The 25,960-nt window shown below is 50.9% G+C and overlaps 2 protein-coding genes across 2 annotated transcripts; both read right to left on the bottom strand.

The window, feature by feature from the left end:
• Positions 1-1,761: 1,761 nt before the first annotated feature.
• Positions 1,762-20,053, bottom strand: NCLIV_022750 (hypothetical protein; the record flags this gene model as incomplete). Its single annotated transcript, XM_003882469.1, has 34 exons — positions 1,762-2,009; positions 2,647-2,702; positions 3,289-3,366; positions 3,669-3,724; positions 4,215-4,316; positions 4,484-4,532; positions 4,811-4,882; positions 5,216-5,277; positions 5,585-5,671; positions 6,252-6,351; positions 6,603-6,692; positions 7,216-7,277; positions 7,999-8,140; positions 8,521-8,589; positions 9,081-9,142; positions 9,560-9,695; positions 9,954-10,121; positions 10,964-11,013; positions 11,693-11,744; positions 12,094-12,249; positions 12,887-13,038; positions 13,493-13,541; positions 14,094-14,151; positions 14,636-14,672; positions 15,233-15,287; positions 15,879-15,957; positions 16,193-16,340; positions 17,003-17,069; positions 17,484-17,523; positions 17,880-17,961; positions 18,116-18,253; positions 18,497-18,671; positions 19,156-19,306; positions 20,038-20,053. 34 exons carry the CDS (start codon positions 20,051-20,053, stop codon positions 1,762-1,764), a joined length of 3,144 nt encoding a protein of 1,047 aa, XP_003882518.1.
• Positions 20,054-23,576: 3,523 nt separating this feature from the next.
• NCLIV_022760 (conserved hypothetical protein) lies at positions 23,577-24,179 on the bottom strand (the record flags this gene model as incomplete). The annotated part of the gene is made up of 1 exon (XM_003882470.1): positions 23,577-24,179. The coding sequence occupies one exon, from the start codon at positions 24,177-24,179 to the stop codon at positions 23,577-23,579; it is 603 nt and encodes a 200-aa protein (XP_003882519.1).
• Positions 24,180-25,960: the final 1,781 nt, after the last annotated feature.

The raw sequence follows: 25,960 nt of genomic DNA on the forward strand, positions 1-25,960 counted from the left end.
GCAGACGTGCCCCCTCCCAAAGCTTGGCATTTCTCGCACAACGACTCGAGCCAGCAGAGGATCTTTTCGGCATCCACGTGTTGCAGGAGGGATACGTGTGAGACATGAGAGCGCGGGCTAGAAGCGGCTTTTGAAATGCAGCAGAAAATACAGCCACGTCAGTAGACATTCTGGTTTTACGGCGGATGAGACCAAAATGGGCCTTTTAGTCTGAGACAGTGGAAAGAGATGCCACTTTGCCAGTGGTTATTTATGACGTTTCGCCGAGACTTCGACGCTTTTCAGCTGAGAGTCGGCAGGCGAAGGAGCGTGTTGCCGCCAACATTGTCGCGACCGTTCGTTTCGGTGTGTTTCTAACTGAAAACCCCCGCAGAATTCTTCTCAACAACTTTATTTTGGTTACCAAGCTCGTCTGAGCCTACTGACGCAACTCCCAACTGGCCAACAGACGAACGAGTGACCCCGATGATTCTCTGAGCAATCTAATTTGCATTCTTTCCTTAAGAACGCAAACATGTGAAAGAATCCAACCCGACGAAGAAGCGCCCTTGTGTTTACAGTTGTTAGAAAATCTCGGTTTAGGTGGGGAAGGGTGCCTTGCAACCAAACCAGGACTGGTCATCGGTATATGATACGAATCTAGCAAAGCTTATGCATGTTCATGACTGAAAGCTGCATGGAACTATGCCTCTCCGATATATGACAACTCAGGAGCAGTGCATCAGAACAATGACAGCGTGTTTGACACACTGTCCCAGTGAGACAGGTGTACCACCTAAGACAGAAGTTGCGGATGGTAGATTTAGGATGCGGAAGCCTCTCTGTATTTATTCAGGGCTTTTTCTGTAAGAAATGACAGGTTCCAGTGTGCACAGTTTGCACCAGAAAGAACCACAGAAGTCTCCGAGCGAGTGTCATTGTGTGTCTTTCATTATTGGCTTACATCTGTACAGGTCTTCGTACGCTAATGACACCAGATCAGCCATGCTTGACGAAGGCTTATCGACGAAAAAGATGGGCGCGACTGGATTGCTTCTAGGGTTACGCCCATACTCACTTCAGCGGTGCATCAAACGTGGGAAGAAAAGCTCCAAGCAGACTCGAAGAGTGGCGGTGAAACGACCGGAATAGGGTTAGGAGAGACTCCCCAGCTCTTCTGCGTACCATTCCCTTCTCTTCCATTCTGTCCGAGACCAAAACACTCTAGGGGACGAAAGCGCACCAACAAAGGGTGCGTGTAACAACGGGAAAACGAAAGCACTCCCCTCCCGTTGCTCCGTGGTTTTCCTTCTGGTCCTTTTCCTTGGTACTCGCGAAAAAGAAAATCCTATGTGCACCCCTTTCCTCTCGTCTCTCTAAATTATATACCCAAAAAGGCAAAAGAAAAGAAACGTGCTACCACCGAAGGCCCTGTCCAAGGCTTCTAAAAAACCAGATCCGGTCTATTTCTTTCTCAGTTTACTCCTTCACTGAGTGCCCCCGTAAGAAGCCGTGAGGGAAAAGCTGGACGCCGGGCATCCAAACAGCCCGCTGTAGCGAGACATGTCGGGTCCCTACACACGTCCCGGTTTCTCAGAAAGAACAGCAAAAACTCTCTGATCTGGAACTAGAACCACATCCTGCGTTAAAAACAAACCGCGGATGAAAACGTTTCCCCCGTTTCAAAAAATCCATTCGGTCTAGCCACCGTGCCGAGCACACACAGTGCTCATCATCGCCCATGCCCGAATCTTTCCTTTCTTCTCTCTCTGCGCCTCCATCTCATCTCCACTGACTTCTGTTTGGAAGTGCCGCGTGTTCCCCGTGTTTTTCCCTTCCCCCCTGTCGCCCCTCTCCTTTCGGTTCCTCGTGTCTCCTCGCGCTTTCCGTTAGCCGCAATGTGGAAAACGGAATCTGTGTCTTTCTTGCGGCGTCTCGTCTCCTTTTCCTCGCCCCGGCGACGCACTTGTCGCCGACCTCCGCCTCCTGCGGCTTTCCAGTTTCATGAGAGTCAACCTCAACCACTCCCACTGGTGGACGACCGCGAGGAAATACCGGGACCGGAGAATCTGGGCTGCAAATTCGACCCCAAAGGCAGAGACAAAATATGCACCGACACCATGCAAGAGAAGATAACCTAGGGAGGGACAGAGACACTCAGGAACAACACGCGAAAAACGAAGTTGCGGCAGAGTCGATCCAGCTGGACGGAAAAGGATCTAGGCGTCACTCTTCCCCACTTCCTGCTTCAGTGCACGAAAACGAATCCAGACTGGAAAGGATGGAGACACGGACGCGCGCGCGACGTGCAACTACTCTGTAAGGTAAACAACTACAGAGCCGCCTGGCACGAAGCTGGTTACCTGAGGCCGCAGCAAACAGACCACTGAATCCGAGAGAGATGCCTCTCCGTTTTTCGCGAACTTGCTTTCTCCCGACCCCCACAACAAAAGGGACGGGACACATAAATGCTCGCGACGCATGCGGTCTCGACCGGCGCTCCCGTGCACAGGTCAAAGCAGAGACTCGGTCAACGAGACGAAACACAGGCAGGTGGAGAACTGCACTTTGGAACTTGGTGAAAGAAGAGACTGAAAGTCAACAGCAGAAAGAGGCGTACCGTCAAAAAAGACCGTCGCTCTTTGGTCGTGTCCGCCGATGGGCGACCAAACTTTCGGCCGGTGTTCCGCAGTTCCGCTGCTGGTGCCGACACGAAGCCGTAACTGAAAAGTTGCAACGAAGGACACAGAAAAACCGTCAACGTCCATCCCATGTGGACAACACGAGGCAGTGGCCCTACAAGGATTCTGCGCCGACTTCAAACATCTCGATGTGTGCAAACGGACACTACACATTTGCATATACGTGTGCCTAGATAGATGTGTCTACTCACTCATATACGTAGATATATTTGTATATATATGCATATCTATATATTCACGGCAACAGATCGTACCTGAACAGCCACAAAGGCACATACCTATGTGCATACACGCGTATCAGTAATGCATGTCGATATGGCTGTGGACAGGGAGCACGGAACTCCACAGATGTGCTTTTGGAGGTGCGCACCTCCAAAAGCGCCGGTCGACGGCGGATCGCTCAAACGAGCCCCGGCAACCAGGCCAAGCATTTCCCCGAGAAGTAAACCCTACACGACACGCTTTTTCATGTGCATGCACAATCGCACATGCAACTCAATAGTCACATATATATATATATATATATATATACTTTCGTGGGTAGGGGGTCGTTTTGGTGTGGAGTTTAGGCGGGCGTGCGATGACAGAAGAATCGAAAGGCCCTTACATGATTTGGGGCAAGAATCGAGGAGGCATCGACTCTGCGAAGTTGCGGAAGCCGATGAGTTTCAGGCAGAAGTCCCACCTGAGCGTCACACAAAACGCGGAACGGACGAAGGGACAAACAGAGGCAAGTGTCAGAGCGCCTGGTCGTTTCAGTCGGCTCGCTGGATTGCCGATGCATCTCTCGCCATCTCCATACGCGCGTGCACGAATCTCTCCGTGGCTTTCTCTCTGAAAGCACGCTGTTCTTTCGCCTTTTCTGTTTATACCCCGCCCTCTACAGCATTTCGCCACCAAAGAACCAGACCTGGTCCCCTGCACCAGTGGAGCCCGAGGGCTCGCCCTCTGAGTGTGCCGAGAGTTTGACCGCATGCATTTCCTTACTTTTTCATTTGCAGGTCTGTTGTCACAGTGAGGCATCTCAGGGGAAGAGGCTCACCCTACGTGTAAAGTCCACAAAAAACAGAGACATGTCCAAAAACCCAGATCCAATACAGAGGCACGCACGAACACAACCTGTAGAGACAGCCAGCGACAGAGGGCTGTGATCGTGTGTTTTTCTCTTCACCTACGCAGTTATATAGATGTACAGATGCAGCCGTATATCTGTATACAGCCAAACACCCATGGATATTCGCGACTCTATTTCAACATGAAATGCATATATATATATATATATATATATATATATATACATTTGCAAGTCAACCTATGCACATCGATGTACACGCCACCATCTGAAACAAGGCATCGTTGTTGGACAGGAGCGGTCGCCTGTATATCGACTGTTCGAGGTTTACAGCCTCTTCTCGCACTCTGTCTTTTGAATGACGCCCGCGAAGTTGCGGTTCTGCTGATTTCAGAATCAGCCGGTCTCTCGTTCCTCGCGAGGGTTAGAGAACCGAGAATTCTGCATGCGCGGCTTCTCACCTTGTCGGTGGTGGCCCGCCGCGGCTTGAACGTGATGATGTGCGACGACGACACGTCCACCTCGTACCAGGCCTTATCGATGATAAATTCCGGCATTTTTTGCTGAGGAAAGTAGGCAAAAACAGCTCGCCAACTCCGGGGTTCTCGAGGTTTGTCCTTTTCTGTTGACACCGGAAAACCTCCGGTTTCTCAGCCTTCTCTCCCCCTTCTCTTTGGCTGCCTTTCTGTACATGCCCACATCCCGATGATGACACGCACGAAGAACTTACATATTTGCTTTTGTAGAAAGCCAGGAGGTTCTTCTTGCAGATGATGAACCTGCGCAGACAGAAGCGAAGATCGAGAGACAGACGAGCAGGCGCGCGAGTCTCTCCGCAGAAACAGACGCTCTGAGAATCCCTCGTGTGCATTCACACACATGGACGTCTATCCACTGGCATATGCATACATGTGTACATATACAGGCATACGGTCTGTGAGCGTCTACGTGCATGCGCTCCGTGCACGCGATGGTGCAAACAAGCGCATGCGTCGACGTAGACGAGGGTTTCTCCGTTCCTAAGTGGGCGGAGAGAGGAATATGAAAAAGGACTCACGGCTTCCTGCTGCCTCCTCGGTTCTTGTCGTTCGCCAGGGGAAACTGTTGCCGCTGCATTTCCGTCGCGTACCTGCGAGGCCCAGAGAGCGAAAGGGACAGGAGGAATGAAGAGAGGCGGGGCTGACAACCACTCTAACAGAGAAGCGAAAAGCTCCACGCAAAACGTAGGCCCGACCGGACGCGAACGAACCAGCAGAGAAAAGGGAGAGTGAGAAGATGCGTGACGGAAGAAACCAGGCAGGCCGCAGGAAATCGCGTCGGGGCGAACCGACGGAACACGAAAAGTTTGCGCGAGAGAACGCCTAAATTGCTTCCCTTCCAGGAACCCGTTTTCCGCGAAACCGCTTCCAAACTCGAAAAAACGGCTCCACTGGCTCGCCAAGGCGCCCTGTGTGCGTCTCACTTGTCATAATCTTTTGCGAGTGGGAGAATAAAATCAATGCGCTCCTCCTCCTCGGTGTTGCGCTGAACCGCACACCCAAGCCGGCAAAACAACTGGGCAGTTTCCAAAACAACCAGGTACGCTCCACAGAACAGCACAGAGTTCACGGGACATCTGAGCATACACGTGTAGTCTTTTATAGGCATCTCTGGAGATGTTAGTAGACTTGTGTGTTTGCAGGCCTAGACACAAAAATTCATATGCGTATGTGCACATGTGCTTTTATGCACATGCCTTTGCGCCACTGAACCGATGACCCCGCATGATTTCTGTGGATGTGCTTGCGCATTAGAGACGCGACATTCCTTTGAGTTTCGTCTTGAATCTTACGTTGACGTAGACGCGAATTTTTCTGTGCTCGACGACGTACTGGACCTGCGCGTCTGCCGCGTCAATACTCAGGATGGGTTCGGTGACCTTGCGAAAAACGAGAGAAAACACCGCACACACACATTGGCAGAAGATTGGCAGGCTCGACTGGGCAAGTTCCGAGAAACACAGACGACAGACGACACCCCGCGAGGCCGTTGCGTCGGTTCCGGCGTGAGAACGCGCGCAACACAAAGCGAATCAGACGCCGAGATTCCATTTCGAAAAAGTAAAACACCCACTTATGGATCCGGTTCTGGAAATCTACTCACTACAGGGACACGGGGATCGCCCTCCTAAAGAACACAGCCACATACATACATATATATATATATATATATGTACGTATAAGAATACATATGTATACATATTTATATGCGTATGCATCCGTGATGTAGAAGCATGAGCATCTCGTTTTTCTTCCCTTCTTCCTCGCCTGTGTACGTCACCCTCCCGAGCCCCAGATGCCGCTCTTTTCGATAAGCACGCCGTTTCATGGTCTGCACGGATAGATATGAAAGTTCAATATACAGCCAAAGGTGGGGAGACTTGTCCGGCGTGCGAGGTTGTCGGCTGCTTCTGCCTCGTTTTTTCCGCCAATCTCGGCCAACTGAACTTGGGGCCTTACGTTCGGCGCAGGGTAGAGCAGAATGGTGCTGTCTTTCACGACGAGGGCGAGGAGCGAGTCTCCTGAGTCCTCTTCAAACAGGTTGACGGGGAAGACGTATCTGGCGACGCAACACAGAAAGGGAGATTGCGACGCGTCGAGAATAACGAAAACGCCAGCCTTCGAGGCTCGTGAGGGCGACGAAGCGTCAAGAAGTCGAAAACGGGAAACCCAGATACTCGGGAGAACGCAAAAAGAGGAAACCTGGACATGCGCAGGCCGACAGGGAGAAAAGAGCTGCGCGCGAAAAAAAACCCAGAGATGGAAGGCAAGTCGTTTTCCTTTTACTTCTGAAGCTGGTGTGTTTCTCACTTGCTGAGATTTGCGTAGTTCTTGCGGCGGCCGTTTTTCCCGTCCCCGTCAGCCTTGAGGAACCCACCGAATTCGAGAGCTACGTTCCACCTGAGAAAAACGGAAAACGAGGCGCGGGACTCTCAAGAACGCGCGCGCGCGCGCGCAAGAAAGACGGACCAAAAAGGCCAAGGAAACGGGGCGTTCCCCCTGTCTGCTCGTTTTCCTATCTGTGCGGGGCGTCGCTTGAAAGAGGCAATTCGCGGAGAGCAACGCCGAAAAGAACATATAACCGACGGGGGAAAACGCCTTTTTGTATCCTTGTTTTGTAGGAATCTATATTAGTGCGTGGCAAGTTGCCTGTACCGCGGTGGCCCCACGCACACTTGGGATCGAAAGAGTTCACGAACGGCATGAGGAAATAGATCGCGCAAGCCAAGTCACGCACGGACGCGTCTCAAGCGGAGCGCGGCCACGTGTAACCGACTGTGCAAGACGGTGGCACACCGCAAATCACGTCGCTGCGTTCTGGGTGTTGACATTCGCATAAAAGCAATGCATGCGCACCAACGCACACAGGGAGACGCTCTCGCGTAAAGAAAAAAGGAAACGAAGCGGCTGGGCTGCGACTCACCGATCAAACTCCGCTAGAGTGGCGCAGTCGAGTGTGATGCGCTCGCGCTTCCCAGCGAGCGTCTGAACAGGCGAAATCCCGGAAGAAGCGAAAAAGAAGTCAGAAACACGCGGCGCATTTCCCCCCAGGCAACGCAATACACATACAAACACAAACGTCACAGTCGCGAACGTGATTCGCTACCGTGGGCCGACATGCAAAATGACACATATACTGAAAAAGAATATATATATATATATATATATATATACTTATGCGAGTCTTTGAGTCGAGATTTCGATTTCTGCAGAGAAACGAAAAGCGAGTGTGCAAGCGGTTCAGACGGAGGTTCTCGTAGAAGAAGGCCTCGGCTGCTTGCGTGCCAATCTCCCCTTCACATGCAAACAAAAAACCATACACGCACGCAACTGCACACCACACAAATATAGATATCGACAAAGGAACCTGGTGCAACATACTGATATTGATATATGTATATATACATGTAGAGCACGATTCTTACTTAATGACAAACACACATAATGCATAAAAACGTCAACGTAGAGCTGTATACACATCTCTGTATGTGTCCACGTCACCCTACGTATCGATATACCCATTTATATATATATATATATAGGTATATATATATATATATATATATGTATATAGACATATATAGATATGGAGATCGATGGGGCATCGGCAGCCCGCCTTGTCAATACGCAGGAGGGCCCCTGTGTGTTTACAGAAGGGAGAAGCGGCGTTCTCTGGGTGAGACCTTCACACTTGCGCTGGACGCACCGTGTGGACGATTCGGATTTCTCGTCGTTCTCGGCTCGAAGTAGCTTGGCAGCGCTCGGCGCGCATTTCCATCACCGGCGTCGCCCCGGGACTGCCGTAGTATCGATACAGAGCCAGCATGTTCTGGGTGACGACGCACACTCTGCACAGAAGGCGAAAAGCAACCGGAGCTATGAAACCAGAAATACGCAAATCGAAAGAACGAGAGACCGGTATACCTCTGTCATACCGGCATATCTATATATATAGGCACGGCCGCATGTATGTCTCAGTATATGCATGGATATCACGATAAGCATTTACATATATATATATATATATATACATACATTTATATGTATATTTGCATGTTTATATACATACCCCTGTGCGTATACACAAGCATATATATATATATCCATATGGATGTGGGGATAGCGATATGGGTGGCGCTACGGAGCCTGCAATGAGGATGAGACTTTTGTGGTTCGAAGAGAAAGGCGACAAAAAAGGTGCGCTGTCCCTTTTGGGAGGAAAACTTACTGATTAGTTCGCACGGAGCCTTCGTCTTTTCGATCGAGGAAACCGTTCGCCTTGAGTTTCTCGTACCATCTACAGGACACAGGTGTCGCCAGAAAGCGAGAGGTTGTCACGGCAGAAAGAGGCAGAGACGACAAAGCAGGTCAGAAGGTTCCAAGAACGGCGAGATGAAGGCGGCAAGACCTAAATGAACGAGGCGAGACTCCGTTCAGGTGCACACTCGTTGGCCGGCACGACGTGACGCCTTGCACACCTAGGCATCCCAACTTCCCCCAGCTTTCCTCCTTGATCTTCCTGCGCTCGGGTTCTCTCTGTCTCTTTCAAAGCGCACAAACTCACAGCCACAAAAAATCCGGGAAGACCCAGGCGTGGTTTCACCCTTGTTCGTTTCTCTCTCTGGGTTCCGCCCCCTTTCCGTCCCCGGCTGTCTCCCCGGGTGTCCATGTGGTCCGTTCTGCTGAAAAGGCGTTTCCGTTTCTGGACCCGCTTCTTCTGCCACGCTTCCTCGTGTCTGCCATCTCCTCTCCACAGGCTCCCGCTCAAAACACTCTGTTTCGCCTCACCCTCTGTAGAGTTCGTTGGTCATGAATCCAAAGACGTAGGATTCCTCGTCGGGGGTTCCCGGCTGGGTATGGGCGGAAAGCGAAGACGCGTTGGAGAGAGCGTTGTTCCCGGAACGGGGGCAGAGAGAGCAACGAGAGAACGAATGAGAGAAAAGGGGGAAGAATGACAGAAAAGAGGAGAAAGACAAGGAAACGAAGCGGAGGGTGCGAAGCAGAGTTATCCGCGAGAATTTGGGGAAAGACATCAAGCGAGACGCATTTGAAAAGGCATGATGTTGTTCAGCATCCCCCCCAAAAAGGCATGTTTTTCGAAAAGAAGAGCGCTACGGCTTAAAAAATACCTGACCCTGAGGGATCGACTTGCAGACCACGCAGAAACACTTTGTGACGCTAGGGAGGTGAAAGACCGGCAACTCTGACGGAAGAGAAGAGCGCTGTGTGCACGCATGAAAAACAGGCGCAGGGGCGGAGACGCGTACCATGTGGCGTATAACGAATTCTTTGTTGGCGTCGTCGGGCGTGGTGATACAGTCAGAGTGGAAAAGTTTCAACAAAGGCTCCGGGTCACCTGCATGCTCCATCAGCATCAGGTAACCGTCGCGAACAACAAACAGCCTGAAAAAAAGAGAAGAAAAACAGAGAGGAATGAGAGACGAGAAGAGCGAAAGAAAAAAGAAGCGAGAGGCATGATGAGGGTCTGTAGGGACCGCGTGTGCGGCAAAACCGACAGTGAGAACACCAGTGCAGAACGACTTCAGCGCGCCTGAGAGAACCGCTAGCTTTGTTTTACAGCGTGAATCTTCGCGGGTCCCGCCCCCCCCCCCCCCAAATCGGAAGGAAAGCGAGAAACCCCGTGCGATTCTCGAAACTCACTCATCCTCCTTGTCGTCCTTAGGCACGGGAGGCGGGGCTCGCGTCTCCTCTCGCGCGCTCTGTTGACGGACAGGGCTAGGCTTGGCGGCGACTGTGACTGACTGCGGCGTCGGCGCCGCAGCCGGGCTGATGGCGCAGTATCTTCCGCGGTTCATGACATCGGAGAGGCTGAAAACACGCACACCCGCTCTTTTGTTTCAGCCGTAGTCTTCACGCTGTTCATAAAAACGAGAGCTCTCCCTCGCCGTTTCCACGCTCGCTCATCTCGCAAGAGAAATCCGACGAAAAGCGAGAAAAACCCGACGCAGAAACACTGCCCTTCCCGGCGCAGCTGAACCCCGCAGGGCGTGACAAACTGCACGCACTGTGTCGGGACAAAACGCGGGGAAACGCACAGCTCACAAAGCGCCTGAGGCGTCCAGAAACGGTGAAGGAAGACTGGGAATTACAGAAAAAATCGAAAAGCACAGACTCCGGCGAGCCGAAGATAGACGTCCTCAGGCTGCGACTGTGTAAACTCGCAGACGGAATTAGGAACGAAAATCACGGTAAAGGCTCTAGGAAAACGACTTTGAATATATGTATATATATGTATATATATATGGATATATATATATGGATAGATATATGTATATATATGTATGTGGATAGATATATGTATGTCGACATAGCGTCCTTCCAGTGACTAAACAGGAGCTATGCCAAAAATCGGCTCTGTGTCTTCCGTGCAGCCGACCGCGAGGAAGGAGACTATCAAAGTGAATATGACATTCGGATGTGCATCTGCATATAAACAGGCATATGTCTGTATATCTGTCTCTTTTGGTAAGTGTATGTGGACAGCTGAGAGACGGGAGGCGCAGAGAGAAGAAACGCTGTCTTTGCGGGCCGGCTTAGAAACGGCGAAAGGGTCTAGAGGCAGCGTGCACCGTTTTCAGAGGTAAGCGCACACACACCTGAGAGAGTGAGAATTTGAAAGTGCAAACCAGCTAAGGGGGTCGGATTCTTACAAGTCGAAGTTGTCTTTGGTAGCTCTGAGAAGATAAGTTTCCTGCGGGTTCTGTGGGAAGCGAGACAGAGGAAGGCATGCGACGCAGGCACTTCACGCAGGCGCGACAGACAAGCACGGTGGAGGCTCCTTCGAAAAAAGGGAAGAGGGAAAAAGAACGGAAGAAGCTGGAACGACACGAAGACACCAGAGAGATCAGACGGGGCTGAATCAGCAAAAAAAGTTCTGGGTGCACTTTTGTGTCCACTCACATTGGAGGGCCAGCAAGGGAGGAAAGAGAGCAAGAAAAGGATAGAAGAAAGAGAAAAAAGAAACGTTTGAATCTCACCTTCTTCAAGTGAAACTGGATGACGCAGTTTTGACGGTCTTCGGTGATATATCCTTCATCGCACGGGATGCACAGCCTCTTTTCTGGGTCCTGGCGAAAAGGCCGGGAAGCAAATGTACACCCCAGAAGAGCAGAAGGGTTCCATATTCTGGCAAACAAAACACGGCTTTTCTACGTTTACATCAATGTTTAGACGCACATGCAGAGATACACATCGGTTTGAATCGATTCATCTCTATGCGCATATCGAGACGAATCAATGTGCAGGTGCATGCATGTGTGGACCGGTGTAGGTATGCGTCCGTCTGTGTGAATTTGTAGATGGTAGCTCGCATTTATATAAAAGAAACGAAAAACTTGGGCCCTCTGGGGAGTTTCCTTGCCTAGGCCTCGACTCCTTACTCCCTTTGCTTCGCAGATTATCATGTTGTTCTGTCGATTGTAGTAGATGGCTCTGCCGCGCGCAAAACAGAAAACATTCTTGCGCTTCTCTCGATGAAAGACACAAATTCCTTTTAAAATCCAGGGAGATACTTTCGGACTATCTGCACATTCTCCGGATTGACCCTGCCGCGTCTATCGACATATGGATACACATACACGCATATACACATATACATACATATTTATATATTAAATATATATATATATATATTTACATACGTGTTTCAAAATGATACGCATATTACATACGATTCTGGCAATAGTTGTGTAATGAATGCGAATGCAGATATCCGTCTATAGATATATACATGTATACAAAAAAATCGGAGAGTGTTGAGAGACGGAGGATTGAAACTTACGCGTCGTCTTGATACATGGGGACAGCTTGCCCGTCTGGGCCCCGTCCAGAAGGAACGATCCACGCGATTGTGTCCTTCGGCTCGGGCGGCGGAGGCGGAGGCGGAGTCTCCTTGGGGATAGAAACGAAACCCCCGTACATCAACGCAAACATCCACCTGAAGAAAAGAGGCATCCCACAGACGGCGCAAACAACCGTACGCATACACTTTTACATGTCAGGCGCATACATATATATACACATAAATATTTGAGTGTGTATGTGAGCATCGTTTATACGTAGGGGTAAGGCGTGTTAGTTATGATTTGTCATGAATCTTAGGCGCATCTCGAGCTCAGTTGAGAGTTGCCTCAAGAGAAAGAGATTGATATTTCCGTGCGCATAGAGAAACGGGAGACTACCCACATAGTGTCTTTCTCCAGCGGAACATAAACCTCCACTTTCCCTCAGTCTCGCTCTGACATTCCCCGACCCTCCTCCGTAGCACGAACAGTAAACGCTCCAGAGAAAACACCCCCGAACCGATAACATTCACAGATGTACATGTATTTTTGCACCTATGTACATATACATCTATAACTGTACCTATATATATATATATATATATATGCATGTCAACACGTAGGTGTACTGCTACCGCATACGGTGTACGTGTGAAAAGCGGATGCGATGACTCCTCTGAGAGCAGTGACGCATTGTCTCCCGTTTTGCACCCTGAAAAACCCAATACAGCTATGGGCAAGAAACGAAGCGCGCAACAGAAGACACGCGGCTGCGCGCGAAGAAATGCTTACTTCTCCATTTCTTCGTCGGATTGGCATCGAAGGTAATGATACTCGATGACTCCAGGGCGAACTTCGTACTCGATTTCGTAGACGAGGTCTTGGTGATCCTGCCGCACTTGCCGCACTTTGTGAGAACACAGGAGGATGGTGGGCTCGGCGTCCTAAAAAATCGAAAAAAGAACCCGCAGTCAGACTGGACCGACACACAGCCTGGGTGCACACGTCCCACGAAAATTCACGTTCTCACTCTCAGGGCTCCTTCCCATACCACTCGCACCGAAACCCATACATATACAGTGATGCACGCATGCAATTACATACATATCTATATATATATACATATATATACATATATATATATATATATATATATATACATATACAAGGACTAGGTTACCTTTACATGAACGGTGCAGCGAAGACTCCAACAGACATGGGCATGCGCGATATTTGGGCATCATGAAGAGACTCTGGCAAGGACCGTTGGCTTCGAACGGCCTTTGAAGTGCACACGGAACTCCAGATGCTTTTGTCTTAGGTGAAGATAAGCATGTGAACAGATATGCACTCTGTTAACTTCAGAGATAGGCAGCAAAAGGAACGGAATGGACGTACATCTGGGTCTTCGAAGATGGCCAAAACCGCCGCCCGAACCGCCACCAGTCTGAAAAGACAGGAATGCGACAGACGAAAGCGGGTTTTTATTCGTGTATTTCCAATTTAACTTATAGCGCAATATCTTTAGAAACTCAATTTGGAAAATAAATAGTCCGCGAGCAACCCGGGACGAAAAAGTTGCTTTGTCACCGCATTTCTCCAAGGCAAAATGAAAAAATCAGAGTTCTTGCAAGACACGAATACACGTCGAGGCGAAAATACAGAGACCTCGAACGCACTGTGTGTATACATCCACATAGGTGTACGCTTATTATCATATACATACACATAAGCACACGCAAGCACATGTTACACACTGGCATGTCTACACATGTATGCACAGACATGTGCCTATGTCTCGACATACTCAAAAAAACACACAGATGTAAATCTCTACGTCTGAATGCATATACGTCCATTTCCATAATTACCCGTGTTTACATACAAATATATACACTGGCTTCAAAATAACGGTGCCTGGGGAAGTCGAGATGATTATACGCGTTTTCATGTCAGCGACGGGACTGAAGGAAAAGGGAATGAGTTCTCAAAAACCCACTTTTCTTTGCAAAGGGGGAACTCGTCACGGTCATCAGTTTGTCCGTGCAGAAGGATCCCTGCCAAACAATTCCCAGATCCGCAGCAAACTCGAATGTTTTCCGAGAGGTCTGAAAGCCGAGCTGACAAAAGGCGCCTTTACACCTCGACTCCACATTTTATGCAGATGTACACGCAGAACGTGTAGATGGACCCTCGACGTAAAGAGAGCCATCAAGCGCAATCTCCCTTTGAACCGAAGGAAATTTCTACAGCTGGTCCAGGCGTAGCGACAGAGACAACCTCCTGGAAGTGTCCGGCAAAGCGGCGGTCCCGCCTATAAGACACCTGTCGGCATGGGCTAGAAAAAGACATATCCGTGACTACTGCGAAACGTACACAACTGCGTCTCCAGAAGCACATATATGCATATATATTTATGTGCATATATTTATGTACATAGTTAGACAAATATTGATGCCTGGTTATATATCTATGTGCGGTAGACGGGCATAATGACGACTGGCGGATGAGTTCTTGACAAAGACGGAACGTTTTCTTTACCGGCAAAAAAGACGTCCTTGTCCAGGTCCCAGCGGTTCTGCAGAGAAACAGTGCATGCAAAACAGACATCAGCAGAAAAACGATTTCGTCGCCGTGTGAAATCGGTCTTTCCCAATCAGCTGTCGGCTGGGCCGATCGTGACGCTCCATGGTTTTCCATAGGTGCATTTATTTGTCAACGAATATGTGCGTCACACTCTCTACATACCTGAATATATTCGCATCTACCTATTTACCTACATGTACACAAGTATACGCAACAACCCTTATATTTACATATATATATATATATATATATATATATATCTGGCAATGCATGCGCATGAAGGGAAAAGAGCTGGCGGGCCACAGGAGGCTGTTCAGGTGTCGCCTTTCTGGTTTTAATGCACCTTCTCGGCGTGTTGTCCTTGCTTGTCGCAGCAACCCGAAAGGTGCCTGTATCCTCTTCTGACAGGAACGGCTAGCCCTGAACTCGAAACTCTCTGCAGTGGTGTATCTATCCAGAAGAATGCGGAACCACACATGCCTACACATATAAATGGAGAAAAAGATGAGGCATAAAGAGACAGGAATGGACCGACAGAGATAAGGAAATTACCGGTTTTTCTTCAACAGTGCGTGACGTGGCTAGCTGTTCCAAGGACTCGAGAACCCTGCGGCGACAAAACGAAGGGAAACGCACGAACGGCCGAAATGCGCGTTCACTGTAGGACTCCGGAAAACAAATCTGCAGTAGATCGGGTAAATGCAGAAACGTACAAATATATGTTTTGAAATCGACATGTACGTATATACGTAAAACTATATATAGATATATGTAGACGTGCACATACGTGGACACGCGTGTCTGTATATATTTTTGTGTTTGTGCAAGGGAAAAAGGCGCGCCTGTGCGAAGATGCAGACGCAACGCTGAGAAGGGAGGCGAAAGAAGACGAGATGGGAAGAGGAAGGCATGGGAAAGAAGTTGAAGCAGGCGGCGCGCGAAGAAAGAGATCGAGCGGAAGCCAGCCTCGAGGCAGAACTGGAACTGCAGAATCACCGAATGAACAGCAATCGGCCTTCACCTCACGCTCCCGTTTACAGATCTCTGAAGATGAAAAGTTTATCGAGTGTGTAAAGAGAGATGGAACAGACGTGTCGGCCTTGCTCCGTGCACACAAACGAAAGGCGCCGAGATGTGTTGCGCCTCTGTGGAGTGTCGATACGGGGCGAGACGCTGTAGAATCGGTGTGCATGCGCACTTTGTCAGGAGGTTTTTCTGTTCTTCAAAAATGTTCATATTGCCGTTGGCGACTGCTACGGGGCCCCGGCTCTTGGTTGCTGAAGGAGAGAAATCACAGAAAGGAAAAGCGGAACCGAAAACACGCGGTGCACGAGGCAGCGCAGAAAGGGAAAGAGACTGTCACAGGGGGACTGACAAGACACACTGCGCATTGAGACGCGTCTCCACCACAGACGCTAGATTCGATTGGCGAAATGAAACACGGTTGCTTTTGAAATTTGGGGAGAGAGGCGACGGGCGCAGACCCGCAAATTGTGTGGAAAGGCAACTCACCGACTCCGGATTCGATTTTGTCCACGAGAGCCTGAACTTGCGCGGACAAGACAACCAGCTGTTCTTGTGTGCCCTGAGCGGCGAGCGCGTTCGCTGGGGCGAGCACAACGGGCGGGACCAAAGATTTCTCCCGATTCAATGCTTCAATCTAAAAAACCAAAACAGACCGACGAAACAGACATTCACCTCACACATATAGACAGCCATTGAGGAATCGGCACATATATATACATATATATATATATATATAAATATGCATATACATATATATGTTTTTTCGTTTCTCTGTCTCTTTCTCCCTCTGTCGAGTTCTGTATCTCCTTTTGAAGAAACGTTTGAAAGGTTTTTCGGATTTCATCAGTTGCAGCGAACGCCCGGTGGTGTTTTCTCGAAGCCATGCTAACCCAATAGAACTGTGTTGGAAGAACGGAAAGAAACGCACAGCCACGGGTTCTGAGCCGACAAGCACACAGCGGCACAAGAGAGGCCCAGACACACACTCGCAGGCACACCCACAATCTGCAAAATATACACTCCAGCTACTCCCGCGTCTGCGAACTTGAACACGTCTACCTGCATCCACAGGTGCCTCTACACAAACGTTTACCTGCATATATATATACCTATATACATATATATATATAGAGAGAGAGAGAGATACGCTAGATAAGTTGAGATAGAACGAGAGTTAAGTATGTGTAGAGAGACGGACAGACACCCATTGCTAGAGATGAGAGAGTGGAATTTACGTGTCAGCGAAGCGGCTACGATAGACGTGGGGGCGAAGATCTCTGAGAATCTGCGGCGTACCACTTTGTAGAGTCGCTGAATTTCGATGCGTTGCTCCTCAACCATCTTCTGCGCTGCAAGAAGATCTCTGAGGAAACGGAACGACAACGACGGCGAGGCAAAATAACAGCAGGATAGCTTCCAGTTGTGCAGACTCAGTCACGGCTCTCTCACTACCTAAAACAATCATGCACATCCATGCAAAGAAGTCGCGACCTGCAAATCTGACTCCACTATGTACATGCACGTACACGGAGGGATCAACGAGTATATATATAACTATATATACAAATAGAGCTGCACATATATATCCCTCGACATAATGTATAGATGCATATCTCAACAGGAGAACGCCTGACCCACTCCCCTGAAAGACATTCAGATAGACAAAGGGGAACGTGCACAGACATGCATCAGCACATACAATGCTTTATTTGGATACAGACAGTGAAAGGACGGCCGCCGGGTTGGCTGTTAGAGAGAACCCATTTCTGGGACTTACGACTGCGACTGCATGAGAGACATTCGTGAGACCCGCAGTTCTGCGAAAGCACAACGGACAGCAGCGCAAGCTCGTCTCCTTCGCTTTGCCCAGCCGAGACACTCGAGGCACCGCCTGCCACGGCTGTGTTTTCTACGTTGCAAAAAAGGTGCGCAAAGGGAACAGAAGAGAACTCGCTGGACCTCGAGAACCGTCCACGAAGAAGGCGGGTACTGGCAGGGTCGCTGTGACCGAGTCTGAAGAAGTTGCAATTCAAAAGCGGATGTCGCAGAGACCCCGGTCGAGGCGCATGCGCATGCAGTTGCGCGGCTGTCTGTACACAGGTTCCCGCTCCGCGCCCCCCGAGGCGTTGCAGATGCTGAAGGTGTTTCTTCGTTCCTCGCCCGCCAAACGCACCCTGGGAAGCAAGCCCAAGTTGCTTTCCCGTCGCTCGGTGTTGATCGATATCTCGCTGGACCTTGGCGAGCTGTACCGCCACCTGCATGCAGAGGCACGGAGACATAAGCTGGCGCATGCGAACCACGCGAGGCGTCGCGAGCGCGAGGCATGTGCGAGCCCCCGACTCCGTCGCAGTCAGCGTTTCGTCGAAACGGATCATTTTGGATGTTTCCTTTTCCGTTTTCCAAACTCACGTCGCCAGCTCCACGCGGATCCCCGTCGAAGTCGGCCAAGCTTCCGACAGCCGCGCCTTGCGTCAGTTTCTCGACGCGACACTTCATTTGCTGCAACTCCGTTTTCAGGCGCTCATTCTCCGCCGTCTTGTCTTGCGACTGAGGAGAAACGGGGGGGACAGAGCAGGGATCCAAGCGCATGAAGGCGCACACTGCAGCCCGCGATGCTTCAACCAGAGAATACGAAAAAAGTCGACGCCTCCTCCACACAGGACGGGCGATTTAACTGAGTGTCCATCCTCACGTCTGCACGCACGTACATATATGGATACAGAAACGGTCCGGAAGCAGAACCGCGACGGGGCGGAAGAGACCGAGAAATGAATGAGCATGGAAACTCACCTGGGTCAAAGTGAGGAGATGGTCACGCTCTTCAATCCCCTTCTCTGCCGCAGCGAGCGTGGTAGTCAGCTGGTTGAGCATCTTCTCCTGACGGAGATTGACGGTGCTCATCGCGGCAACTTCGCCATTCGCGGCGTCCAAGTGAAGCCGAAGCTTCCGATTTTCTTCCAAGTATCTGAATAAAAACGAACAGAAACCAAGCGTGCGTCGATCTGCGTTCACCTATTTACATACTCATACCTACATACTTATATTTACATACTTATATCTACATACTTGTATACATGCATATATACATGCATATATATACATATATATATATACATATACAAATATGTATATACATAAATATAAAAGTTCACAAGTAGGCTTGCAAGTGCAAACGCATATCTTTGTCTGTCCAGCAGCATCAATCTATCCATCAAGATCATTCGATCCATTCCTGCGACTGCCCGTATGGACACCACTACTCTGTGCATGCATGCACGTATCCAGTCCCGCCTGTTGCGACTTTTTTGCACGTTTGGAGAGCCAGAGTTCTGCGTATCCTTTTGTGGGAGAGGGTGGTTCTTGCCGGACAACGGAGGTCGAAATCGGTGGGACGCGCGCAGTGGGTATCTCCCCATTCGATTGCTGTCTGTGGCCCTAACAGCGGCTACCTCTCAACTTCCTGCTGGTTTGCTTTGTAGGCTGCAACCTTCTCGTTTTCAGTGCGCAGGAGAAGCGACGAAAGCTGCTCGAGGCGATTCCGCTGCTGCAAGATGACGCGCTCCGCCTTCCTCAGCACTCCTTCTTCGTCGTCCTCATCCACTGCGAAAAGGCAAATGTAAACGCAATCCACGCATGCGGCATGCCGATGCATGTATCCCTGTTTCGGGGAACGTACAAGTTCGCGTGCGTGTGGAGAGACAGCGCGACATAGCGAGGACGACACCCGTCGACGGCCGCGGCGCGACGCGCGAGGCAGACGCGTTCCCTCCGCAGGATCACCGCCTCTTAAACAGGACAGAGGCCACGCCCCGTGCGGGGCTGAACGGGCGCAGGAAGGCACGTGGGTACGCAAACAGATATGAACCGGCCACAGGTGTGCACAGAGAGAAGACAACATTCCAGAGGTAGATGCGCCAACGCACATCGCCGCCTATGGAAAGGGCGAAAACCACGGCCAGCGACACGGAGGCGCACACCCACGTAAGGAGAAGTGCAAACGCAGGCAGTCGATGATGAAGAAGACTCAAACACACGGGGGGGGAGGGGGTGCAAAAATGAGGTCCCGAGACGCACGAGCATAGATGTACCGCGAGAATTCCGTGGAGTGTCGAGTGAAGAGGTAAAAAGAGGATACCCGTCGACGTGGAAATCCCGGATTTAGGCAGGCGCATGGACCTACTCGCAGGAGGAAATTGCCTGGCAACATCGACGCGCCACAGAGACACATACCCCTCCATGCTTAGATCACCGACCAGTAGACATGAGACACAGAACCGTCAAACGGGAGAAGGAATCCCTCGCCGTGGAGAATCGCCCAGGTTTTCGCTTACGCCGCGCAGGTGACATGTGCAGATATTCCTCTTGAAAGAGAGGCGGAGACGGGTTGTTCGCCTCCAGCCGGCTCAAGGCTGGCGAGTCGTTGCAGGCCGCGTGCGTTACGCCCCCCGACGGCGTGGGGCTGCAGTCGGCACACGCGGGTGAGCATCGGCTTCCCGAGGTAGAAGAGCTCGTCTTTTCAGCTTCTTCGAGTTGGTTCCTGGATCGCGGATCCACCCTGCAGCCCTCGCGGGTGTCCGCGCCGGGTGCAGCCGCCCCGGCCTTTTCCGCAAGTGCATCTTTTTTCAGCAGACGACCGGAGAGGTGCGGGGGGCGGAGCACCGCCTCCGACGCCTCGGCGCCCTCTGCACGATTTTGCCCCGTCGCATGCCTCTCGCTGCCGGAGGCCGCAGCGGAAGAGCGGCCCAGGGAATTTGCTCCAGAACGCGGAGCATCCGGCTCCTGCACGTGCTCCGGGGCGTCCGGAGATGCAGGAGAGGGCGGTGAACATTGACGACAGGAGAGACATTCACGGCAGGAGCTGGGAGACGTGGGCGGTTCTGTGGGAACAAGCTCGGCAAGCTGCTCGGCGGAAGACAAACGTCCCGGTCGGGTGGATGTACACCTCAAACAGGGTGCTCCAGCAACGGCTTGCGCGGTTTCCGGTTCCGCCGCTAGAGAGCGCCAGGCGTCATCTTCTGCGACTCCCACAGAAAACGGGCGGGGCTTCGCCACGAACTCGGGCGAGTCGCTTTTCTCGCCAGATGGCAACCGAGGACGGTTCGCTCGTGTCTGGGTCGTGTGGAGTTCACGGTTGAAAGAGCAGGAGGAGCAAGAACTGTTTTCAGAAGGAGAAGAAACGGGAGGCCTTGCGGGGGCAGAGACCGTTCCAGGGGGAGACGCAGCATTCGCGTCCCCCATATCCTCGAGCGGAGAGGGTGCAAGCGTAGGAGAAAAAGGGATGAGGCAAAACAGGTGAAGCGAGAACCTGGCGTCACGCGCTTTCGGCAACTGAGAGGCGCGAGCTGGACTAACGCGTTTTTTGGAAAAATGGAAAGGGCAAGCGAGTCGAATGCAACGGTGGGAATTTTCGGACGACGCTACGCTGGCTGAAGACATCCTACGCTGGCTCGGTGTGTCGCAACAGGCGAGCAGTGTTCGTCGAAAGAACCTCCATTAAAGAAAAATCGTCGCACTGCGGACAATATGGGCTTTCAGAAAAAGGATCAAACCGAAACGGGAAGGTTGTGTGACGTTGTGCAACTCCGAGCAGTGCGTGCCGTGTCGCCGCGAGTCCCGAGGACACACACGGCGACTGTGAAGACAAGGTGGGCGGCTATTTACCCAGAGGAAACCACGCGGAGGCCGATAAAGACAAGACGTTTACGAAAGGTGAAGCAAGTGAAAAAGCTGAAAACAGATCGTTAAAAACAGAAGGCAAAACCCTTGGAAAATCTAGGGGACAGAGACAAGACCCTGGCGACAGCAGAACTCTCCGGAGAGTGAATCGAATGCATTCCCAACCCCCGATATGTGACTAGGACTAGACACACCTGGTGGATATCGAGATTGCCAGCAAGGCGCCGCAAAGATGGAGCATCAGGATAGAACTTCTCCGGTACGAAAGCACGGAAGAGAGCGTGTGAACGGTTCGGGCCGGAAAGAAGCGTGCAAAGGAAGTCAGGAAAGGTATTTAGCGGAAACGAGGACAAACAAGTGGTAAGTAAGCAGGGTTCGCTGCTCGTCGAGCGCATGCAACCAATTTACTCTCGGACAACAGCCCGCGGGAGAAGAAAAGAATTTTGCTGTCATCGCGCCACTCAAAAGCAATGTCTCGAGCAGCAGAATGAAGACCTAGAATGGAAACAAACCCAAACTTCCAAGTAAGTTGATGTGTTGTAGGAAAGGGTTGAGTTCCTGCTGCTGCGCACCAGTGGATCGGGCTGTTTTGTCCTCGAGTGGCGAGAATCGTTACGAAATGTAGTTCCGGTGATAAGTTCCTGTTATCTTCGATGGGATATTTCGACATATTATAGCTCGCTTGGGAGACAAAATTTTCACGCAACCGTTGGAAGCTGCTTCCTTTGCGTTCTCTCTCCGTCTCTTGCTCTGGGAGAGGAGATATACTGAGTGGTGACGTGCACGTGGAGCCTTTTTTACTTGATGCCTCGTTCCTTTCAAGTTCGTGAACATTCCGAAGGCGGATTTCCAGGTTCCCAGGGTCAGCGTTTTCCCCTCCCAAGACAGCTGCTCGCAAAAAACATATACATCCACCGAAAGCAACTTCTCTACGGGGACGCGCTCCTACAGCCCTTTCCACACCAGTAGATCAACTGTTCAGCTGATCTTCTTCCGAATTCGCCTCGTAGAGTTGCACCGCTGCCGACTTTATGTCGACACCGTCTAGCCGTTGTCTCAGGTTACGGGCCACGTGTTTTCATGTCGGCATCTCTCCGGACATGAATAGATACGCCCAGTCTCAACTTGACCGTTCGGTAGGCCGGTATCAACAAGAGCTTTCTGTAGAGGTCGTTCCCCATCAGCAACTTGGTGGTTGCTGTGTTCATCTACACGTCGGAAAGGTGCTCTCTCCTCCGGAGACTGACCCCGGAATTTAGGAGCCCCAAACTTGACTTACTCTTACATAGAGCACAAAATTCCAGTTTTTTCCACGTAGTGTCCTGTGGTAGGTACGGGGTTCACAGAGCTAACGTACGCAGCAGGCATTCTCTATGGAAAGGAAGCCAAGCCTCTCTGCTTCGGCATCCACTTGCTCACTGGAATTTCTTGTCTGTTTCCGTGTCTCACGTTGGCGATGTCTCCACATTCGGGTAAGATTGGCTGATCCATCGCAAGTTCATTGCATAGTGGCCGAGGCGTTGATACCCACATGGCACCAGACTTCGGTCCTGCGTCACTATAAGATCGAGACCTATGGGTTTCAGTCAGCTCACAATTCCCCTGGTGTTGTTAAATTGGACGTCGGCGGCGCGCTACCATAAACTTCCGCTGAGAAGCAAACTAGTTTGCCGTCTACTCGCCTGTCGTATGAGAGTGAACGCCAAGCAAGGAGTGCGCACCAGTTGTACCTGCGATCGCGTGAACGGGTGCCTCTTTCTGACAACCTCAAGGGCTCAGGTTTGAACTGGCTGCTGTATCCCGATCGCTGCCTACATTTCTACGTACAATGGGGCACAGAAAATGGGGTTCGCCGATGTGCCCGCTAAGAAAGGCTTGTAGCATGCTTCTCACAAGCTGTTTAGCTGCCGCGACGCTAAGGCGAACATGGCGTCAGTGGATGGACAGTCCCAGCTAGGCCACCACCAGGCTTCTCTTTTATAAATGGTCAAGCAATGCCAGGGAAAGTTTTGCCAATGTAGGAGAGGACAAGCCATGCTGTCGAGCGTCTACGTCACGACGGACAATGTGCTATGGAGCCGACAGTGGTGACAGATATAGAAGGAAGACGCAGCTGACGCCTGCGCGAGCAGGGAAAGAAAGCAATCTCACACGTTTTAACGCATGTACAATCTGTGCGGCAATGCCACTTTGTCTAGATGGCCGTGGCATTGGCGGCTTGTGTAGACGGACTCGTATTTGTCGTGGTTGTTGTTGTTGTGGTTGTGGTTGGTGTCGTAGTTGTAGTTGATGTCGTGGTTGTCGTTGTGGTAGTGGTTGTCGTAGTGCTTGTACTTGTGGTTGAGCTTGTAGTAGTTGTAGTCTTCCTCCCTTTCTTAGATTTCCTGGGCTTTATGAAAGCGGCATCCTCTCCCATCAGAACCATGGCTCCATCTTCGATTCCGCCTGCGATTTCTCCAATCAGGCGGGCGAAGAGCTCGAATTTTGCTTGTGCGGCCTCTCGGATCACATCAAGCAGGGAAACCAAGTCGAACTGGGCCACTTTTTCGATCGCATCTGTGCTCATCACCGCGTCTTCCTCAACAGCTCTTTTGATTTCACGGAATGTCTGCACGAACTCCTGCAATGGATCATAGGTCTCCTGCACTTCTGTCTGAGCATCCATGGCCATCTCCATGTGCTGACGCGCGGTTTCAACACTATCGAGGCTCTTTTCGCTCGCCACAACATGCTGGGTTGCAGGGGCCGCCGCCACTGACAGCGCCACCAAAAACGAAACCAGCTTTCTTCCTGTCATAGCGTACAACAAATGAAGAAGCGCCTTTGCGGTTATAGGTTGCAAACGTTTTGTTTCCTTCTAGCGCCTGTCACACAAGGCCGGCTTCTGTCATGCACATACCCAACAGTAGACTGAACTGGACCGTGATAAGTTCTCGACGGTGGCAAAAGAGACAAAAAAGTCTTGTGATGGCAAATTGCCGATTGGACTCTATCACCACCTCGCTGTTTCAGCAGCCTCACGGATGACTGCCATCCGAGGAGACGGAACGAACGAGCGTAGCGCGCCAGGGAAGATGGGCACTGAGTCGCCATCGTGCAGCCACCGCATGTCAGTGGACCTCTCCACGATCAATTTACTATTTTGGAGAAGGGCACCACTGAGCCTTTTTGGGTTGTATGTGAACTACCGCTGCTTGCGTCTACTGACCACAAGCAACTAGTGATGAGAACAGCGCTACATCTCAGCCTCTGACCCCACAGTATTCGATGTCTTCGGTTCGCTGTAATTTTCTGCCAGAACAGAGGCACGCGCACAAACGGACCAAAAGAAGTGGTCAGATGGCAGGCACCGCCCATCGACGGTAATACTTCCCAGGAGATGGTGTTTCATTGAGGTGTATATGTGAGGTTGTGAAACGGTCTCGGGGCTAGTCGTCTGGAATGCCCTACACCACGAACTGACGTCATGTGTGACGCGCATGATGGTTGTGGCTACAAATGGACACTGGAAGCAAATAATGGCAGCCTACCCTTCGAGTTCACTTGGACCCTGTATAATCAGTGAGTTACTTCACACTGGCTAGCGCAGCGTAGCCATCAGCAGCTGTACTCCCCCATATCAACCAACAGCGGACGTACCGAGGAAGCCTTGTACACAAACTTGCTGCGCCCATGTTTTGGTATGTTCTCAAAATGTTATATGAACTTGGATCCCACCGAAAAGGGTATAGTTTACCAGAGACGGCCTACAGTTGCTACAACCTGTCTGCTCCTGAATCGATAGATTTATGCACAGGCTTCAACTAACGTAGGCGATGGGAAGCAACCCGTCTTTCGCCTACGGCGGCCTCGCTCGTTGCCTTTTCGATTTCCTCAGTATTAGAGTGAGTAACGCAGTACGGGACATTGCATAGCACGGGCCTTGAGAGCCAACTCCTTTCGCATATCCAGTTCACAACATGACACATGTAGCACGGGGAAGCAGGCCGACAAGGTAAAGGCCAGCAGGAGTTTCATGGAAGCAAGTGACAGTCTCGCAGTCAAGCTACTGGTGACAGTTAAGCTCCTACGACATGCATCCTCGAATGTGCAGGGTTTAGTAGAGAGTGATGCCAACTCTCGAGACATCTTTCCTCGTGGCAGCACCTCGATGATGTTAAGGAAGGCAATTGGCTCTGAACCTCTTCGGCTTGCTTGCGCTCGAGCTACCCTGGCTCTAGACTAGACACAGTAGAGTCATCGAAGCCACAGGGTGGACGATATAGGGCCCCCCCAGTGCTGTGGAGCGATAAAGTGGGTCTATGCCGGCTACAGAGTTTCTACCACGAAGCCAGAGGCGACAGGGACCGACCACGATATCATTATTGTGGACGAGAAAAGAAAATTGCCAAGGGAACTCCGTCAGCACTGTGGAATCAGATGACTCGCTTTAGCAAGCTGCAGCCACTGATAGCATGTCGCGACTTCAGAAGAGAACGGTCTAACGCTTGTTATATACTACTCAGCAGAAGACGGTGGATCAGGCTGGGGATATTAGTTCCGATATGAAGTTAAAAGCCGCTTATCCGGGAACAAGTA

The sequence above is a fragment of the Neospora caninum genome, chromosome VIIa (assembly GCF_000208865.1).
Source record: "Neospora caninum Liverpool complete genome, chromosome VIIa".
Lineage (NCBI taxonomy): Eukaryota > Apicomplexa > Conoidasida > Eucoccidiorida > Sarcocystidae > Neospora > Neospora caninum.